The 22017-nt window shown below is 42.0% G+C and overlaps 1 protein-coding gene and 1 long non-coding RNA gene across 2 annotated transcripts; one reads left to right on the top strand and one right to left on the bottom strand.

Annotated features, from left to right (window-relative positions):
* Positions 1 to 11664: 11664 nt before the first annotated feature.
* Positions 11665 to 13364, bottom strand: LOC119337824. The gene is made up of 3 exons (XR_005163615.1): positions 12749 to 13364; positions 12197 to 12689; positions 11665 to 12084 (listed from the first exon to the last, which is right to left on the bottom strand). It is a non-coding gene; the product is annotated as an uncharacterized LOC119337824 (long non-coding RNA).
* A 6410-nt stretch (positions 13365 to 19774) lies between these two features.
* Positions 19775 to 20839, top strand: LOC119337820 (cytosolic sulfotransferase 17-like). The gene has a single exon (XM_037610038.1). The coding sequence runs from the start codon at positions 19788 to 19790 to the stop codon at positions 20754 to 20756; it is 969 nt and encodes a 322-aa protein (XP_037465935.1). The 5' UTR covers positions 19775 to 19787; the 3' UTR covers positions 20757 to 20839.
* The last annotated feature ends 1178 nt before the right edge of the window (positions 20840 to 22017 follow it).

Below are 22017 nucleotides of genomic sequence, written 5' to 3'. Positions count from 1 at the left end.
CCGATTATTGTCACTTCGGGGTTGTCGGATCATAACACATAATAGGTGACTATAGACTTGCAAGATAGGATCAAGAACACACATATATTCATGAAAACACAATAGGTTCAGATCTGAAATCATGGCACTCGGGCCCTAGTGACAAGCATTAAGCATAGCAAAGTCATAGCAACATCAATCTCAGAACATAGTGGATACTAGGGATCAAACCCTAACAAAACTAACTTGATTACATGGTAAATCTCATCCAACCCATCACCGTCCAGCAAGCCTACGATGGAATTACTCACGCACGACGGTGAGCATCATGAAATTGGTGATGGAGGATGGTTGATGATGACGACGGCGACGAATCCCCCTCTCCGGAGCCCCGAATGGACTCCAGATCAGCCCTCCCGAGAGAGATTAGGGCTTGGCGGCGGCTCCATATCATACAACGCGATGAAACTTCCTCTTTGATTTTTTTCTCCGCGAGACGGAATATATGGAGTTGGAGTTGAGGTCAGCGGAGCTTCAGGGGGCCCACGAGACACGGGGGCACGCCCCCCACCCACACGGATAGGGTGTGGGCCCCTTGGTCTTGATTCTTTCTCCAGTATTTTTTATATTTTCCAAAAAGTGCCTCCGAGGATTTTCAGGACATCCCGAGAACTTTTGTTTTCTACACATAAAACAACATCATGGCAGTTCTGCTGAAAACAACGTCAGTCCGGGTTAGTTTCGTTCAAATCATACAAGTTAGAGTCCAAAACAAGGGCAAAAGTGTTTGGAAAAGTAGATACGTTGGAGACGTATCAACTCCCCCAAGCTTAAACCTTTGCTTGTCCTCAAGCAATTCAGTTGATAAACTGAAAGTGATAAAGAAAAACTTTTACAAACTCTGTTTGCTCTTGTTGTTGTAAACATGCAAAGCCAACATTCAGGTTTCATCAAATATTATGAACTAACCATACTCACAATAACACTTCGGTCTCACAATTACTCATACCAATAGCATAATCAGCTAGCGGGCCATAATAATAAAACTCGGATGACAAAACTTTCTCAAAACGATCATAACATGATATAACAAAATGGTATCTCGCTAGCCCTTTCTGAGACCACAAAACATAAATGCAGAGCACCTTTAAAGATCAAGGACTGACTAAACATTGTAATTCATGGTAAAAGAGATCCAGTCAAGTCATACCCAATATAAACTAACAATGATGAATGCAAATGACAGTGTGCTCTTCAGCGGGTGCTTTTTAATAAGAAGGTGATGACTCAACATAAAAGTAAATATATAGGCCCTTCGCAGAGGGAAGCAGGGATTTGTAGAGGTGCCAGAGCTCAATTCTAAAATAGAGATTGAATAACATTTTGAGCGGCATACTTTCGCTGTCAACGCAACAACTATGAGATGGTTGTATCTTCCATACTACATGCATTATAGGCAGTTCCCAAACAGAATGGTAAAGGTTTATACTCCCCAAACCACCAACAAGCATCAATCCATGGCTTGCTCGAAACAACGAGTTCCTCCAACTAACAATAGCCCTGGGGGAGTTTTGTTTAATTATATTGATTTGCTTTGATCTTTTCAGATCATGGGACTGGGCATCCCGGTTACCGGCCCTTTCGTGAATGAGGAGCGAAGTCCACTCCTCTTGAGAATAACCCACCTAGCATGGAAGATATAGGCAGCCCTAGTTGAAACATGAGCTGCTCGAGCATACAAAACAGAATTTCATTTGAAGGTTTGGATTTTGGCACATACAAATTTACTTGGAACGGTAGATAGATACCGCATATAGGAAGGTATGGTGGATTCATCTGGAATAACTTTGGGGTTTAAGGAGTTTGGATGCACAAGTAGTATTCCCGCTTAGTACAGGTGAAGGCTAGCAAATGACTAGGAAGCGACCAATTGAGAGAGCGACAACAGTCATAAACATGCATTAAAATTAATTCACACCGAATACAAACATGAGTAGGATATAATCCACCATGAACATAAATATTTTTAAGGCTATGTTGATTTGTTTCAGCTACATGCGTGAACATGTGCCAAGTCGAGTCATTCAATTTATTCAAAGGAGGATACCATCCCATCATACCACATCATAATCATCCTAATAGCATGTTGGCACACAAGGTAAAACCATTATAACTCATAGCTAATCAAGCATGGCACAAGCAACTATAATCTCTAAATGTCATTGCAAATATGTTTACTTCATAATAAGCTGAATCAGGAACGATGAACTCATCATATTTACAAAAACAAGAGAGGTCGAGTTCATACCAGCTTTTCTCATCTCAACCAGTCCATCATATATCATCATTATTTCCTTTCACTTGCACGACCGAACGATGTGTATAATAATAATAGTGCACGTGCATTGGACTAAGCTGGAATCTGCAAGCATTCAACTCAAAAGAGATAAGACAAGGTAATATGGGCTCTAAGTTAAATAAACAATCATGCATATGAGAGCCATTAAACATTTTCAATATGGTCTTCTACTCTCGACCCCCAAAGAAATGAAAAGAAAATAAAACTATTTACACGGGAAAGCTCCCAACAAGTAAAAAGAAGAACGAGAAATATTTTTGGGTTTTCATTTTAATTTCTACTACAAGCATGGAAATTAAACTAACTAATTTTTTTGGTTTTTCTTAAGGTTTATCAAACACACAAGAAGAAAACTAGAAAAAGAAAATTAAACTAGCATGGATAATACAATGAAAGAGTATGAGCACCGACGACTAGAATAGTGTGTGAACATGAATGTAAAGTCGGTGAGAAATACGTAGTCCCCGAAGCTTGGGCTTTTGGCCTAAGTTGGTCTAATGCCAAGGACCGCTGCTACTCTTCCCGGTGTAGTGAGAGGTGTAATCAGGATACCACTGGCTGGCCATCTCCGGATCCCACTGGTAAGATGATGCACGATAAGGGTCCAGTTCAGGTTCCATCTCAGCTTTAGGTTCTGGAGTGGATGCTTGGCCTCGATGAGCATACACCGCTTCCAGTGTGACAAGAAAATTATCTGCAATCAAATCAAACAGCAGAGGCGCAGGCAAAATAATAGTCTCATTGTGTTTATTATTAAATCTAAGGTAATACAAGAGCATCTTCTCTTTGTTGTCAACAATAAACGTGTGTGCTACCATGCTCTTGTCATCTAAAATATAAGGAGGCAATTTTATCTCCTCTTCCTCATGGTGCCTAATAGGTATCTCAAAATGTCTAGCAAAACGTGAAACATAGATACCTCCAAATATGGGGCCTTTTGTATGATTTAGGCTTAGCCGTTTAGCAATGACGACACCCATACTAAAAACTATTATCTCCAAACAAGGAATGTTGAAGAATGATAATATCAGGAACACTAAAGTTTCCACTATTTCCACGACCAATCAAGTATCTACTAGCAAATATGGCAAAGTAGCGTAAAACAGGAAAGTGTATGCTAGAGATTTTCGCATCAAAACCCTTCTTTGGATCCTCTACAGTGATAGTGTTAACAAAGCCATCCACATATTTATGACGGGGTTCCTCTAATTCTCCCTCAAAGGGTGTCCTACATACCGCACAAAAATTACGTAAAGACATTTCTCTGAATTCATCATATAAATGAAATGATACTGAAGGCGGTGACTTCTTAGGATAATAATAATTTTTTTGCATGAAAGTATTGGTAAGTAAGAGATACTGATCGATCCGGTCGTGGAGGAAATCGGTGAGGTCCGCATTCTCGATCAAAGAATAAAAATCTTCATGAATTCCAGCTTCTTTCAAGAAATCATCACATGGCCATTCACACGGCCGTACTTCCGCTACGCGAGGAAGATTATACTTGGCTTTTTCCTTCTCTTTAGCTTGTTTTTCCTGAGAGCCTTGGCTAGAAGAGCCCTTCAAAAGTCTCCTTAACATCTTCTGAAAATTTCTGAAATTTTAGTAACTTCAAAATAAAAGTGAATAAAACTAGACAAGATTGATAGCAACTACTCCTACAAGTGCCTAGAGCCTATATCATGCATTAGAATTACTTGGGACCTCGTAATATTGACACGCAAGCTCAAGAACAGGGTCACCTATGCAGCAAAAATTTGCAATGAACAAAGCAATTAGAACAAAAACTAATTGGACCAATGGAGGAGTCACATACCAAGCAACAATCTCCCAAAGCAGTTTTGTGAATGGAGCTTTGAGCAAGGAGATCGAAAATCGCAGCAAAATGAGCTAGAAGTCGTGCTTGAGCTGGATGGGGATTTTTTGGGAAGAAGATGGAGTGTGTGGGTGCTGGCATAAGTGGAGGGGGGCCACCAGGGGCCCACGAGACAGGGGGCGCCCAGGGTAGGTGGGCGCGCCCTCCACTCTCGTGGCCTGGTGCTTGGCCCTCCTGAAGTGATTTCAGTGCCTAAAATCCTCAAATATTCCATAAAAAATCATACTAAATTTGCAGGGCATTTGGAGCACTTTTATTTTCGGGGTATTTTTTATTGCACGGATAATTCAGAAAACAGACGGATAATACTATTCTTGCTTTATTTATTTTAAATAATAGAAAGTGAAAAGAGGGTACAGAAGGTTGTGCCTTCTAGTTTCATCCATCTCGTGATCATCAAAATGAATCCATTAACAAGGTTGATCAAGTCTTGTTAACAAACTCATTCCGAATAACACGGAACCGGAGAAATTTCGAATAACACTAAGTTACCTCAACGGGGATATGAAAATCCCTAACAATTAGAATATCATAGTTTTTCTTGATAGTAGGGAGAGGAAATTCAAAACCTCCAATAATGATAGTTGGAACTTTTCCAATAGAATTGATGCTATGAACTTGAGATTGTTTCCTCGGAAAGTGTGTCGTATGCTCATTACCGTTAACATGAAATGTGACATTGCCTTTGTTGCAATCAATAACAACCCCTGTAGTATTCAAAAAAGGTCTACCAAGGATAATCGACGTACTATCGTCGTCGGGAATATCAAGAATAACAAAGTCTGTTAAGATAGTGACATTTGCAACCACAACAGGCACATCCTCACAAATACCGACAGGTATGGCAGCTGATTTATCAGCCATTTGCAAAGATATTTCAGTTGGTGTCAACTTATTCAATTCAAGTCTATGATATAAAGAGAGAGGCATAACACTAACACCGGCTCCAAGATCACATAAGGCAGTTCTAACATAATTTCTTTTAATGGAGCATGGTATAGTTGGTACCCCGGGGTCTCCAAGTTTCTTTGGTATTCCACCCTTAAAAGTGTAATTATCAAGCATGGTGGAAATTTCAGCTTCCGGTATCTTTCTTTTATTTGTAATGATATCCTCCATATACTTGGCATAAGGATTTACTTTAAGCATATCGGTTAAGCGCATACGTAAGAAGATAGGTCTAATCATTTTAGCAAAGCGCTCAAAATCCTCATCATCCTTTGTCTTGGATGGTTTAGGAGGAAAGGGCATGGGTTTATGAACCCATGGTTCTCTTTCTCTAGCGTGCTTCCTAGCAACAAAATCTCTCTTATCATAACGTTGATTCTTTGATTGTGGGTTATCAAGATCAACAGCAGGTTCAATCTCTACTTCATTGTTTTTGCTAGGTTGAGCGTCAACATGAAAATTATCATTAACATTATCACTAGGTTCATGTTCATCACCTGATTATGTTTCAGCATCAGAAATAGAAATATCTTTGGGATTCTCAGGTGTGTCTACAACAGGTTCACTAGAAGCATGCAAAGTCCTATCGTTTTTCTTTTTCTTCTTTTTGGAAGAACTAGGTGCCTCTAAATTATTTCTCTAAGAATCTTGCTCGATTCTCTTAGGGTGGATTTCAGGATACAAAGGTTCTTGAGTCATTCTACCAGTTCTAGTAGCCACTCTAATAGCAAAGTCATTTTTATTATTTAATTCATCAAGCAAATCATTTTGAGCTTTAAGTACTTGCCCGGCTTGAGTAGCAACCATAGAAGCATATTTGCTAATGAGTTTGAGTTCACCTTTAACTCTAGCCATATTATTGTTCACGCGTCCTATCTCGAAAGCATTATCCTTTAACTCTCTACCAACATAAGCATTAAAATTTTCTTGTCTAGCCATAAAGTCATCAAATTCATCTAAGCATGGTCTATGAAATTTAGTAGAGGCGATTTCAACTTTATCATATCTATAGAGAGAATTTACCTTTACTACATGTGTCGGGTTATCAAGAAAATGTGGTTCTTCGACAGGTGGTATATTAAGACCATGTATTTCTTAAATAGGTGGTAAATTCTTAACATCTTCAGCTTTAATACCTTTTTCTTTCATTGATTTCTTTGCCTCTTGCATATCTTCAGGACTGAGAAATAAAACACCTCTCTTCTTTGGAGTGGGTTTAGGAATAGGCTCAGGAGTTGGCTCAATTGGTTCAGAAATTGCCTCAGTAATTGGCTCAGGAAGATTCCAATTATTTTCATTAGTCAACATATTATTCAATAGTAATTTAGCTTCGTCGACTGTTCTTTCCCTGAAAACACAACCAGCACAACTATCCAAGTAGTCCTTGGAAGCATCGGTTAGTCCATTATAAAAGATATCAAGTATTTCATTTTTCTTGAGAGGATGATCAGGCAAAGCATTAAGTAATTGGAGAAGCCTCCCCCAAGCTTGTGGGAGACTCTCTTCTTCGATTTGCACAAAATTATATATTTCCCGCAAGGCAGCTTGTTTCTTATGAGCAGGGAAATATTTAGCAGAGAAATAATAAATCATATCCTGGGGACTACGCACACAACCAGGAGCAAGAGAATTATACCAAGTCTTAGCATCACCCTTTAATGAAAACGGGAATATCTTAAGGATATAATAGTAGCGAGATTTATCATCATGAGTAAATAGGGTGGCTATATCATTCAACTTGGTAAGATGTGCCACAATAATTTCAGATTCAAGGCCATTAAAAGGATCAGATTCTACCAAAGTAATAATTTCAGGATCAACAGAGAATTCATAATCCTTATCAGTAACACAGATAGGTGAAGCAGCAAAAGCAGGGTCAGGTTTCATTCTAGCATTAAGAGACTGCTGCTTCCATTTAGCTAATAACTTTTTAAGATCATATCTATCATTGCAAGCAAAGATAGCTCTAGCAGCTTCTTCATTTATAACATAACCCTCAGGAACAACAGGCAATTCATAATAATTCGGAGAACTTTCATCATCACTATCATCAATAATAGCATCTTCAATAATTTCATTCTCTCTAGCCCTAGCAAGTTGTTCATCGAGAAATTCACCTAATGGCAAAGTAGTACCACGCACAGAAGTAGTTTCATCATAAGTATTATGCATAGCAGAAGTGGCATCATCAATAACACGCGACATATCAGAATTCATAGCAGTAACAGGTTTAGGTGTCGCAAGCTTACTCAAAACAGAAGGAGAATCTAGTGCAGAGCTAGATGACAGTTCCTTACCTCCCCTCGTAGTTGAGGGGAAAATCTTGGTTTTTGCGTCTTTCAAGTTCTTCATAGTGATCAACAGATATAAATCCCAAGTGACTCAGAGAATAGAGTTGTGCTCCCCGACAACGGCGCCAGAAATTAGTCTTGATAACCCACAAGTGTAGGGGATCGCAACAGCTTTCGAGGGTAAAGCATTCAACCCAAATTTATTGATTCGACACAAGGGGAGCCAAAGAATATTCTTGAGTATTAGCAGTTGAGTTGTCAATGAAACCACACCTGGATAACTTAGTATCTGCAGCAAAGTATTTAGTAGCAAAGTAGTATGATAGTAAAGGTAACAGTGGCAAAAGTAATGTTTTTGGGTTTTGTAGTGATTGTAACAAGAGCAACGGAAAAGTAAATAAGCAAAGCACAAGATGTGAAAAGCTCGTAGGCAGTGGATCAATGATGGATAATTATGTTGGATGCGATTCCTCATGTAATAGCTATAACATAGGGTGACACAGAACTAGCTCCAATTCATCAATGTAATGTAGGCATGTATTCCGTAAATAGTCATACGTGCTTATGGAAAAGAACTTGCATGACATCTTTTGTCCTACCCTCCCGTGGCAGCGGGGTCCTAGCGGAAACTAAGGGATATTAAGGCCTCCTTTTAATAGAGAGCCGGAACAAAGCATTAGCACATAGTGAATACATGAACTCCTCAAACTATGGTCATCACCGAGAAGTATCCCGATTATTGTCACTTCAGGGTTGTCGGATCATAACACATAATAGGTGACTATAGACTTGCAAGATAGGATCAAGAACACACATATATTCATGAAAACATAATAGGTTCAGATCTGAAATCATGGCACTCGGGCCCTAGTGACAAGCATTAAGCATAGCAAAGTCATAGCAACATCAATATCAGAACATAGTGGATACTAGGGATCAAACCCTAACAAAACTAACTTGATTACATGGTAAATATCATCCAACCCATCACCGTCCAACAAGCCTACGATGGAATTACTCACGCACGGCGGTGAGCATCATGAAATTGGTGATGGAGGATGGTTGATGATGACGATGGCGACGAATCCCCCTCTCCGGAGCCCCGAACGGACTCCAGGTCAACCCTCCCGAGAGAGATTAGGGCTTGGCGGCGGCTCCGTATCGTAAAACATGATGAAACTTCCTCTCTGATTTTTTTCTCCATGAGACGGAATATATGGAGTTTGAGTTGAGGTCGGCGAAGCCTCAGGGGGGCCAGGAGACAGGGGGCGTGCCCAGGGGGGTGGGCACGCCCCCCACCCTCGTGGACAGGGTGTGGCCCCCCTGGTCTTGATTCTTTCTCCAGTATTTTTTATATTTTCCAAAAAGTGCCTCCGAGGATTTTCAGGACATTCTGAGAACTTTTGTTTTCTACGCATAAAACAACATCATGGCAGTTTTGCTGAAAACAGTGTCAGTCCAGGTTAGTTTCATTCAAATCATACAAGTTAGAGTCCAAAAAAAGGGCAAAAGTATTTGGAAAAGTAGATACATTGGAGACGTATCAGTACCCTCGTAGACCGAAAGCGGAAGCGTTTGCCAACGCGGTTGATGTAGTCGAACTTCTTCTCGTTCCGACCGATCAAGTACCGAACATACGACACCTCCGACTTCTGCACACGTTCAGCTCGATGACGTCCCTCGAACTCTTGATCCAGTAGAGTATCGAGGAAGTAGATGAGTTCCATCAGTACGACGGCGTGGTGACGGTGTGATGGTGAAGTTATCCGCATAGGGCTATGCCTAAGCACTACGTGAATATGACCGGAGGCGTAAACTGTGGAGGGGGGCGCCGCACACGGCTAACAATCGTTGGTGTGTGTTCTAGGCGCCCCCTCCCCATGTATATATAGGTGGGAGGGCGAGAGAGGCAGCCTTGGGGTGCCCAAGTAGGATGAATCCTACTTGGGCTCCCTAGTCCAATTGCCCCCCCCCCCCTTTCCTTTTACCGGAAGGGGGAAAAGACGGAAGAGGGAAGGAGGAAGAAAAGGGGGGCTAAACCCCCACCTCCTTCTCCTATTCGGCCTCCTACAATAAGGGGGGCACCCCTTGTGGGCTGGTGTGCTCCCCTCCTATGGCCCATATGCCCATTATTCCCCCGGGGGGTTCCGATAACCCCCTCGGTACTCCAATATGTACCCGATACACCCCGAAACACTTCCGGTGTCTGAATACTATCATCCTATATATCAATCTTTACCTCTCGACCATTTAGAGACTCCTCGTCATGTCCGTGATCTCATCCGGGACTTCGAACAACATTCGGTCACCAAATCACATAACCCATATAATACAAAATCGTCATCGGACGTTAAGCGTGCGGACCATACGGGTTCGAGAACTATGTAGACATGACCGAGACACCACTCCGGTCAATAACAAAGTGCGGAAGCTAGATGCTCATACTGGATCCCACATATTTTGCGAAGATCTTTATCGGTCGGACCGTTATGTCAACATACGTTATTCCCTTTGTCATCGGTATGTTGCTTGCCCGAGATTCGATTGTCGGTGTCTTCATACCTAGTTCAATCTTGTTACCGACAAGTCTATTTACTCATTCCATAATGCATCATCCTGCAACTAACTCATTAGTCACTTTCCTTGCAAGGCTTCTTATGATGTGCATTACCAAGAGGGCCCAGAGATACCTCTCCGATACTCGGAGTGACAAATCCTAATCTTGATCTATGCCAACCCAACAAACACCTTCGGAGATACCTGTAGAGTATCTTTATAATCACCCAGTTACGTTGTGACGTTTGATAGCACACACGACATTTCTCCGGTATCCGGGAATTGCATAATCTCATAGTCGAAGAAATATGTATTTAACATGAAGAAAGCAATAGCAATAAAACTGAACGATCATAATGCTAAGCTAATGAGTGGGTCTTGTCCATCACATCATTCTCATAATGATGTGATCCCGTTTATCAAATGACAACACATGTCTATGGTTAGGAAACTTAACCATCTTTGATCAAGGAGCTAGTCTAGTAGAGGCTTACTAGGGACTCGGTATTTTGTTTATGTATCCACACATGTATCAAGTTTTCGGTTAATACAATTCTAGCATGAATAATAAACATTTATCATGAAATAAGGAAATATAAAATAACAAAATTTATTATTGCTTCTAGTGCATATTTCCTTCACATTCCAGATGTCCATTGTCTCAAAATAAAGTTCCATAGGATAAGTCCATTTTTCTTACCCTTCTTGCTTGGGCCATGGTTGGGCCAGAATTGCTATATATGCAGACGAGAGCCAACGAGCCAGCATATGTTGTTGTTCTTGGGACCTCATATATGAGGCAAAATATGCGTCATATAGGAGCGCACACACACAGTAGTTCACGCGACTGAGCCGACCCACTAGGGCGCGAGCGATTAGTTTTTTTTAGCAAAAAAAACGTGTTGCGTTTGCAAGGAATCGACCTAGCAACCTCGTTGCCTAAAAAAACGTAGCAACCTCGTGCTCCTGAAAAACCACTTCAAACAACTAGGATTGATGGCTGTTGGTGATAAATGGGAGCGCAAAATGTTTAAGATACACTGGAGCATCAAGATTTGAAACATTGTGAACCATTTTGAAAATGGCAATCATTTTTTCCAAAAATATGAACAATTTTGGAATTCCAAATATTTTTCGGAAACACAAACAAAATTTGAAGACTAAATGTTTTGAGAAATCGCCGAAAAGTTTCCAAAGTACGAACACTTTTTGAAAAGCAAGAATAAATTTTCAAATATTTTTAAGGGAACATTTTTTAAAATTCCAAACATTTATTGGAAATTGTGAAATAAATTCGCAGTTCCATATTTTTTTGAAAATGTGAAAAATTCTTTCGGAAATGAATACATTTTGAAAAAACAGATTGGCTTCCTGAAATCAGAACAATATTTAGAAATTCATATAATATTAATAAATTGAATATACGAAAATTAAAAATAAACAGAAAACCACGAAGAAAAATAATAATAAAATGAACAGAAATAACGAATAGCAAGAAGAAGAAACAAAAAAAAAGGGTGGCCTCACACGTAGGACATGGGCCGGCCCACTCAGTCGTCCCTCGTGTTTCGGTCCTATTTGCTGCACTGAGCTGCAGATAGGATATTCGGTTGTTCATCTCATGTGATACGCTCCGCTCCTTCCTCAATAATAATAACTAGATCGGGATCGCGCCCTGGCGCGAGGGTGCCGGTCCAAATGACTTGTCCAAGAGAATAAAGATCAAACACATGTTGTGTTAATAGAAGGCAAGTTTAGCACACATCTACTCAAGAGACGATTGATTTTGTAGGTTCAAGAGAAAAATAAATCTCCAGAACCAAGATGTCCACGCCCAGTATCTAGTCCTCTCCCACGCCCATGATCTCCTTCTCTCCTAAGCTCAGGATCTCCTCGCCTGCTGGTGCTGGGCTCTTCCTCGCCCCCGCCCAGGTGGAGGCGAGTTGGTGTACAGGTGCTGTCACAGTTCTCAATTTTGCTTGCCCATTGGAGTACTCGCCGCTGCCATAGTTCTCAATTTTGCTTGCCCAGGTTCATCTCCTCTCCCGGTACTCGCTCTGCTGTCGCTTGAAACACTGCAGACATAAAACAATTTGACAATCATAAACTGGAACTTGCAAGCAGTGATGACACAATATTTGAGAACTGAAACTTGCAGTCCCAGTTTTAGTACATAGCAGTACCCACCTTCATGTGTACTAGTGGACGTAGCAGAGGGCAAGACTGGGAGGCGGCGTCATGGTCCATAACTCATCGCTAGCGTTGCTCCAGAGAATTGATCAAGTGCATTTGCGTTGCCACCATGGGAGCGTACCAGCCACTGCATCATGGGCATAGCCGCAAGCTGTAATCGACTCACCACGGCTTGGCTCTTCTCCGCCATGCTCTGCAGATTCACACTTACCTAAGATGAACCGGAGCATGCCTATATGTGCTCCATTCAAATGCTTCAAGGGCTCCAATGCTAAACAGATCAAGATGAAAAGGCACAAATCAGGCAGAAATCATCTCACCCGCATCACCAATATAAGAAACAAACAAAGATTTTTCCCCAAGAACACAAACCTGCAGCTGCAGCACAAAAAGGCCTCCTAGAACTCGAATTTGCCATCGACCTGGACTGCAAGCTCTGAGGAGGGATGGTCGGAGATCACGTCTGTGGCTGCACGATGGAGTCGACCTGCAAGGAGAGGCAAGACCATGAGAGAGAGAGAGAGAGAGAGAGAGAGAGAGGTGAACCTGCAGCAGCACGACGATGGGGCATGGAGGTGGGTGCGGGTTTCATCACCATTCTCCATACACATAGACACATACAAGTATCTTCAGTAAAGAACCATTTATGTACCAACAAAATTCAGTAAAGAACTATTACTAAGAGAAAATCAAGCGTCGTTCACGAAAGTGAGAGGATGCCATTGTCGGAGTTCAGTGATAATTTCCTTGAGGGACTATGAAGGCTAAGGTAAAACAAGCAAAAACCGGGTGGACGAACAGTGATCAGGCGCACTTGCTATTCGGAATCGAGTCTGATTATTATGGGCCAAAAAAATTACAGAAGAATACATGTTTTGAATAGAGCCCAAAACATATCAACTCGGTGACTATTCAACATCTGAGCACAAAAAGAGAATTTGTTTTGTAACTTGCTAGCTGCCGATCCAATAGACTCCTATCTAGCTAATCTACAGACAATTATATAACTTTCTTTGACCAGTAAAAGAGAGATTATTTACCAGTTATTGACAGAGTAGTTGATAATATTGTTGATCATTAAATGGGCCGAGGCCAGTATAAAAGTGTATCTATTTCTTAGAGAAAAGCATTGAGATATTTATTCAGTATTGCAAATAAATGACCGGAACTCATCAGGCATCAGCATGGACATTTTTTAACTGCACACATCACAATGCACATGTAGACATGGATGAACAAATGTGGGAAGATCATGTTTCAGTTGTACATACTAAAGAAATTGACACTTATCTGTGACCAAACAGAACCATAATGGGAAAACCTTGAAGATAAAGTGCATATCAAATTCAAATGCACAAAATATTAGAGCAGCAATTCGACAGTATGTTTGCACTAAATTTGAATAACGCAAGGTCAAAGGCATGGCATATGATATGATCTGCATATTTGTATCAATGCAAGTTTGCAAGCTTTCTACATGACATGGGCGACGCGAACACTAATTTGGAAACGATGTATCAATGCAAGTTTGCAAGCTTTCTACATGACATAGGCGACGCGAACACTAATTCAGACAAACATACATTCTCCGAGAAAAAAATCCATCGGCTCCACATCTGCTAGATTATAAACTCACAGTATTGATTGAATTTGCCATGAACCAAGGATTTTCGACAAAGCACATGTTGAAACCACCGCACATGCAAAGACTAAGTTGATTAAAAAAACAACCTCTAGGTATATAAGTAATTAATTTGATTATTTGTTAATTATGACCTCTTTGCCCACCACAACTCTTTCTGCCATGTAAAAGACATTCCCGGTGCTGCAAAAAAATAACACAAAATGAATCTACTAAAAATCTATTCACTTGGAACATTGTTTCCTTAATCAAAGATGTGTAGAGAATTGCAAAATTTAAAACCAAAGTGAGGATTTACAAGGAATCTCATTAGTATTAAAATTGAAGTTTCCAACCTCTGTATCCTAGTATATGTTATCCACATTTAGCATTGAAGGTCAAGTTTCCATCCCCTGACTCAAATTAACTAAGAAGAGCTAGCTAGTGAGTTGCGGCTACTAAAATCAATGATGCTAGAGCATCATAGCTGAGGTGTGAGAGCAACATACATTTTATTTTAGCATAGGCATTGTAACAATGTCATAGGCTGCCTTTTAGCAATTCTCAGTTTACCTACATTTAGTCTGGTGCATGATCCAAAGGCTGCAGTGGTGACAAACAGAACTGGGGAAATCTTCCGAACAAACTAAAGACAACAAAAGGAAATGTCCGCTCAATGACTCGGATAAACCGAGCACTTAATCACAGCAGTAAAAAAATTGTCTATACAGTGGAGCTGCCCTGGTTATCACTCAACAAGAATGATCATCCAAGGAAAAAACAAATATCACATGGTCAAAAAGGATTTAGAGACAAGAGGGAGGATCCAACTTGATACACGCAGGTGCCTTGAGCCGATTACTTGCTGGGAGCGGGTCTTTCTAGTATAACAAAGTGCAACTTACTCTTAAGCAGACTAAATCAAGGACCAACAACAAACAATAAAAGATCAAAAAAACTTATATGCAATAAGGGTACGAGAGAGAAGAAATCTTTACATAAGACGGCTATAAACACTGGAGCATAAATAGGCTACACGTTTGAATACAAATAAAAAGGGCTCAGGGTTAATTGCATAGCGGGCTCAGATTCGTCCTTCCTCGATCATATAACCTACCCCCGTCATCTCTTATCACCAGATCAATCTGTTTATACAGTGGAGCTGCCCTGGTTATCACTCAACAAGAATGACCATCCATGGACAGAGCAATAAGTATCACAGGATCGAAAAGGATTCTAGAGACAAGAGGGAGGATCCAACTTGATGCCCACAGGTGCCTCGACTGCTCAAAGGCACACTTATTTCAACCATGGTGAATCATCATCACCCTAGCAAGAATGGCTTCCAACTGGTGGGGCATGTGAATTACAGGCGGCGGCACGAGATATTTCACAGTGGGAGTAACTATTAATTGGCACAGGAGCACGGGTTCGATCCGACGGCCGAGGCCTTCCACGCGCTCGATCCAACGACCAGAATCGCATCAAGGAACCGGAATGCATGGCCGAATGTACCAAATTGCTGACAATGCACGGAAGCTTCTGCGGTTCTTGTTTCTAGATCACCAGATCAATATGTTCTTACGAGGGTGAAACTGCCCTGGTTATCACTCATCAGAAATGACCATCCAAGGACAGAGCCACTAAAATAAGAACATGATCAAAATGGCTCAAAGAAACAAGGGGGATCCAAATTAATACCCACAAGTGCCTCGACTGCTTGAGAGCATGCCTATATCAGCCATAACTGATCATCATAGCTCTGGCCATGCCCCATATAGTAGCCGAAGCAGAGCAGAAGAAAGACGGGGCTCACTGAGGGAGACTATAGCCGAGGCAGTACTCAGTGGGCGCCAGGGTTGCACCCGAACGATGTCCAGCCAGCGAGGAACCGCTTCCTACACCGCACATCCATGCCGCTGCATCGGAGTTGCGCCTTGCACCGTCCCACCGATGAGCACAAACGCCACAGGCACCGAAGATGCCAAGGAGGCGAAGAGGTGATGTATGTTTGACCATGAAAATAGAACAGTGGTATCTACATGTTATGTAACAACATTGGGCATATTAAACCACCAAAATCCATTGTAAATGCATACAATGAGCATATAAAGACCACAATCTAAAATATATATTTTTAATCCAACGACAACATGCTACAATCAACTGCATAATTTTTGTGGCACTTATAAGATGATATAAAAATAGTATATTTGACCATCAATGAACTAACAAAACAGTGGTAACTTATATGTTCTGTAAAGTTAACTCCGCTATCAAATTAACATATACATGACTATACACACATATAAGTAATGAAAACCAGAAAGGTAGACCTTCAAATTATTATTATTTTTTGATAAATGGACCTTCAAATTAATTACCAAAACCAGAGACCACCAAGACCATATCAATATAAAAGTTTCAGGAACAGGTCGAGTTAAGAAAGGAAACATGTATAAACTATGCCCTACATTGTAGAAAAATAAAAATAGGAAGATTTCCTTAAAGCAAACATGACATGCAATGCCATTTTAACAGGAAAGCTACATCATATACTGCTAACATGACATCAGTGAAAATATGGACACACATATCAGCAGACATCGATAGTACCATGGAAGAGAAATAAATAAGGAAAAGGAGACACAAAATATACCTGAGAAGAGGTAGAAGAATTGAGGCGTGGGCGCAGGGAGCCCAACGGCGGTTAAGGCCACATGAACCATCGAGGAACTCTATCTATCGATGGCTGGAGCCGATGGTTAGGAGGCTCGACATGATGAACATCTCCTAGATCATGTCATGTCCCCATGAGCCGATGGTTAGGGGATGATAGATATAATTATGATTTAAATACAAAGGGAATTAGGCAATGAAGATTGTTGTCCCTCGATTTATAGTGGTTCTATTAGCTTTTCAGCTGTCTGGGCACACACCTGGCTCTAGAGCACCAAGCCAGTTTCCTTTTCTAGGTTTCCATGACCATACCATAATCTAAATATGTAATTCACCACAATACTCCCACAAAAATGACGCAACCTAGCATCTTCTTCACCAACAGCGGCATCGGCAGCCTCTTACACTGCAGGTTGCCAGTGTCATCTTCCTCCCTAAGCTACCGTCGTCCTCTTCCTCACCAAGATGCCGCCGCCAATGCCGTGCCATGGTACTGGAGATGAAAACATTCAGATTCAGTACCAGGCATGGATCAAGATAATGAACAATCCCAAGAAATCAATGAAACCCAGGTGTCACTTAGTCAGATCAAAACAACCAGAACCAAATGCACAAAAAACCTGAAACTCCAAGACGACCGAATGTATTTCAGCCCTTATCTCTCACCAGATTCATACACTACAACTCTAATACAACTGAATATATTTTAGCGTTCATCCCTCAGAATATCCATTTATTCATCCAAAAATACCAATCAAAAGGGGCACAACTGAAGCGGCAAAGCATCTCCTAACTATCATATGACAGAAACATCTCCAAGATAATTGAATCTATTCTAGCCCTGGCTGTCACCTGATCTATGTAGCAAAACCGCAAGACAGTTGATGCCGTCATCTCCCACAAGATCCATCTATTCATCCAAAAAAATATGAAGCCATCTAATTATCGTATGACCCACCTGTGAGGACTGAACCCCACCTCAACAACAAAGACATACTTTATTAAAAAAATGTAGCTAGATCCAATGCCCCCCTAGACAACATGGTACCAACAAGACAAGAGTTTGGGATGTCTATGAGTGCGCACACATTCCCCTCACAATTTCCTTAAAATAATTGACTAACTAAGGGCACAGCCAAAAATCTGCATTGGGGCATCAGGCAACACCCGTAATACAGAGCTCTGCTTTTGAAAGTCAATTTCAGAGGAAACAGTGTAGTTCCATCACGAATCTGAAAAAAATCCTTGCATCCGAGGGCGCCGAATGAACCGGGCAAAGCTAAGATTTCACAAAGATTACTTCTATTCGATTCGTACAATCTAATAATGGATGGCCAACACCTAAATTAGCTGGAGGAGGCTAAGCTAAATCACTTCATCTACTCACTCAGTTCCAAATGAATTGAGTTTAACAACCAATTATATTTCAAAGCAATCTAGTCAGATATGAAACCAAACACTGCTACTTTTGCCTAAAAAGGAAAACAGACCATAATATGCTATTGGAACCTACTACATCTGATCTACAAAAACATACACATGACCACCATTAGCAAATTGGAGAGAGGAAAGAGACACCTGAGATCTTGTGAGAGGAACCTGAAACCAAAATAATAAAGAGAACAACTGAGATATAGGCATAACTCAAAACCAAAAATAGTAGCAGTAGCAGTAATTGCAAACATAACCAATAATGTTGTCCTCCTGCATCACCACAAATTACCATCGTCATGCACGCGGTAACAACAGTTCAGATCGGAAATCCTAGGTTACACGGGCCAAAACCGCGGAAAGCAAAGGAGGCGAGTAGGGGGAGGAGGAGCGGGGGTGGGAGGGGAGGGTGGGGGAGCTCATACCTGCAGAGACGGATCTCAGGTCGGTGGGGGTGTCACAAATCGGTCCGGTGAGCAGCGTGGTGCTCAGGGGCAGCTAACAGCGAGGGAGAAGAGGGGCGGCCGTGCTGCCTCTGTCGAGCACCGTAGAGGAGGATGGGGAGAAGTGAGACCGGCGAGGAGAACTGCACACCAGCCCCAGCTCGTAGAGGAAAACGCCGGGGACTCGATCTGCCGGTGCTCCTCGCCTCCCCCGATGGATCACGAGCAGCTCCGAGGGGCGACCTTGACGGGGGCGGAGATGACCGGCGCAACGAGCAGGCGGCCGCCGGAGGCGAGGTCCACCTCCACCACTGAAACCCTAGCGGGGGAAATCGAAGGGGCGACCACAGGAGGCGACGAAAAGTAGATCGGCGCGGTGAAGGTGGTAGAGCTCGTCGAGGAGCAGTCGTGCGTGTGTTGGGCGGAGCCGGAGCTCACCGGAGCGGCCGGAATCAGCCGGCGACCGAGGCGGCGACCGAGGATCGAGCGAGTGGGCAGGAGGGGGAGGAAGAGGCGAGGGGCTGCGCGAGTGCGGGAGAGAGAGGCGGCTAGGGCTTGCCACGGGAGCTGCTGGCTTTTATAGGCCACTATGTGAAATGACCAAAATACCCTGGTGGGGGCATGGTATTTACATTCTGCTGCCATTACTATTCATTCCAGCAGTGTTTACCTCAGATCCGACGGCCCAGGTTCATCCAGATCTTGATCCGACGCCCAGAAACGCATCAAGGAAATCGATCCGACAACCGGAATTCGCTGATCTCTAAGGAGGCATGTAGGAGGCTTCATCTCTTATTTCTTGATAATAATCTGTTACCGTCCGCTCAAGAAACAAATCTCACCTGTACGCTGTTTCTCCTATAATAATAATAATAAAATAACAAAAAGAAACAAACAATCTGGCACGATGTTAGTTCTCGATAAAACTGGTACAGTGTTTCTAAAAAAAGATGATCTGGTAAGAAGCGTGTCCGCGAGAGCCGACTGCATGCAATGTGCGCTGCAGGCAAGCTTTTTCTCGTGATGGACGTTCTAGAGAAAGGCTAAGCCAATGCGGATCATATCCATGTCACGCTTGAAATTTTCTCCTAGCTTAGCTTTGCCATGGTAATCTAATCATCGTATAGCTAATACCTGCGGATCACATGGTTGGTAGTAAATGTTGGGACCATGTGACACATGTGGTAAAAAAACTATGTAGTAAATGTTGGGGAGAAACTTATAAAACACATCTCGCTATTCTCGTGGCTACTTTTCCTTCTCTTTTTTACATTTACATTATTGCAAAAGACAATGCGAGTAGTTGGCCGGTCACTGTTATATGACACTCTGAAACACCCATTAACATATATAAACAGGGAGGAAGAAGCACAACTCAATGTCAGCCATGGCACACCTTCATTCCGAGGACATGGAGAGTCGCCCACGTGAAGCCGTATCATCCAAAACCCACACCGAAAGTCTTATAGCAACACTTCCAACCAAAGAAGGATGGTCGACGCCACTGGTCTTCTACAACAACTGCTGGATCAGACCACATTCCCTTAAGGATGTCATGGCTGTCCAGGACATGCTCAAGCTCCGCCCCGACGACATCATCCTCGCCGCGCATCCGAAATGCGGCACCACCTGGCTGAAAGCCCTGGTGTTTACCATCCTAAACAGATCCCGTTACACCTTCACCGACCACCCACTGCTCACGGTACGTCCCCATCAACTTGTGCCTTTCATCGCGCTACGGCCGGGAGACCTCGACAGAGCCGAGACGCTGCCCTCTCCGCGGCTGCTCTCCACCCACCTGCCGCTCCCCCTGCTCCCACCCGCAGTTTCCACCCTTGGCTGCCGGATCGTGTGCGTTTGCCGAGAGCCCAAAGACGCATTTCTCTCAAGGTGGCACTTTGAGAAGAAGTTGCACCAAGGTATATCCCTAGGTACGGATGAAGCATTCGCAATGTTTTCTGAGGGTTGCTCGCCTTACGGTCCTTTCTGGGATCGCTATCTCGAGTACTGGAAAGAAAGTTTGGCCAGACCACGAGAGGTGATGTTTCTGAGGTACGAGGAGATGGTGTCAGACACACCCAATGTTATTAGGAAGCTAGCAAGCTTCCTCGGCGTCCCGTTCACCCGAGAGGAGGAAAGCGGCGGAGTCGTGGACCAAGTAGCTGATTTGTGCGGCTTCACATCACTTAGCAATGTCGACGCCAATCGGGCAGATCGTGTTGAAGTTGAGCACGCAGGAGCTAAGCTCGTTTTTAATCCCTCTTCGCTGTTTAGGAAAGGGGAGGTTGGGGATTGGGTGAACCACATGAGCAAGGACATGGCAGCTAGAATGGACCAGCTTGTCGCTGAGAAGTTCAAGGGATCAGGTCTCACGTTCTGACATGTGCATGTTGTATCGTGTACTGTGTACGATAGATTGTACAACTTTGTATAGCATGTGTATTGTCCCTCATGTATTGAGCAAGCTTGTTTTTTTGACGGGGTATTGAGCAAGCTTTATTGATTCAAATAAAACATATTTACTATTCCCTAAGTCAACCCAGAATTTGGGATTTGTCTTTTTCTATTTCAACCAAGTTGCACATAGTCATGTCGAGCTGCATAAAAAGAATATTAGGCATTGAATTAATGTATAGTTTTTTGGTTGCATATTTCTAAAGCTAAAGTTGCATATATAGTCCGGATCCGACTAGAGAGAAGTCGGCAGCCGATAGATAGGTTGCTAGCGGTGATGGTTTCGACAGTAAGTATGCGCGCACTCTTGGTGAAAGCCTATGATCTCGCCCACCAGCTAGACCAGGAAATAAACGTGGCGTGCCCTTTAGAAGGTGTTCTCCGAAACTCGTCTTCGGGGATGAAAATCCTAAGTTCGACCTTTGGATGGACTTATCAACATCGATGCACGTGCGATGCTCCCTTCTTAAAGGCTTTGTCCATGAGTGGCGTGATTTTGTTGTCTGGTCTCCCATGTCATAGGGTTGATGGTACGCTTGTAGAGATACTGCTACAAGGGAGATCACTTTTGGATGGCCTCAGGGCTTTTCTTTGTTTTTCATTTATTTTGTAAGCCTGTATTTTCAACATCAATGCTTCGCTTTTCTATTCGTTGTTTAATACTCCCTCCATTCGCAAATATAAGATGTTTTAGACATTTCAATATGGACTGCATACAGATTGAAATGAGTGAACAAACACACTAAAATGTGTCCATATACATCCGATTCGAAAAAAAGTAGAACATCTTATATTTATGAAAGGATGACATAATCAATAACACATGGTTGTGTGCACCAATCGATGCAGAGGCCAAGGGTGATCCACGATTTAAGTATTTAATGATTCATTTTTTCCATAACAAATGATAAAAAAATATGTCATGCTCAAAATAAGAATTTTGGTATCCTAAGCTTTCTTTTAGTTTATTTTCTTTTTTACTTTGTATTTTTTTTGCATCTTGTTCTTACTCTATTTATTTTTGTTCACATTTATATTATTTTACTTCTCTTATGTTTTTATATTATTTTTAATTTACTTTTACTACTAATAATAATTTCCCCTTATTTGTTAAATATACTTTTTTTGAAAGTACACAATATTTATTTTGAAAATGAAAATTTTCACATCATGAATTATATATTTTC

The sequence above is a fragment of the Triticum dicoccoides genome, chromosome 7B (assembly GCF_002162155.2).
Source record: "Triticum dicoccoides isolate Atlit2015 ecotype Zavitan chromosome 7B, WEW_v2.0, whole genome shotgun sequence".
Classification (NCBI taxonomy): Eukaryota; Viridiplantae; Streptophyta; class Magnoliopsida; order Poales; family Poaceae; genus Triticum; species Triticum dicoccoides.
Note: the sequence above shows the minus strand (reverse complement) of the source record. Positions and strands in the feature narration are given on the sequence as shown.

Coding starts and splice junctions, on each gene's coding strand:
- LOC119337820 (XM_037610038.1), top strand. CDS start 19,788: ATGGAGAGTCGCCCACGTGAAGCCGTATCATCCAAAACCCACACCGAA.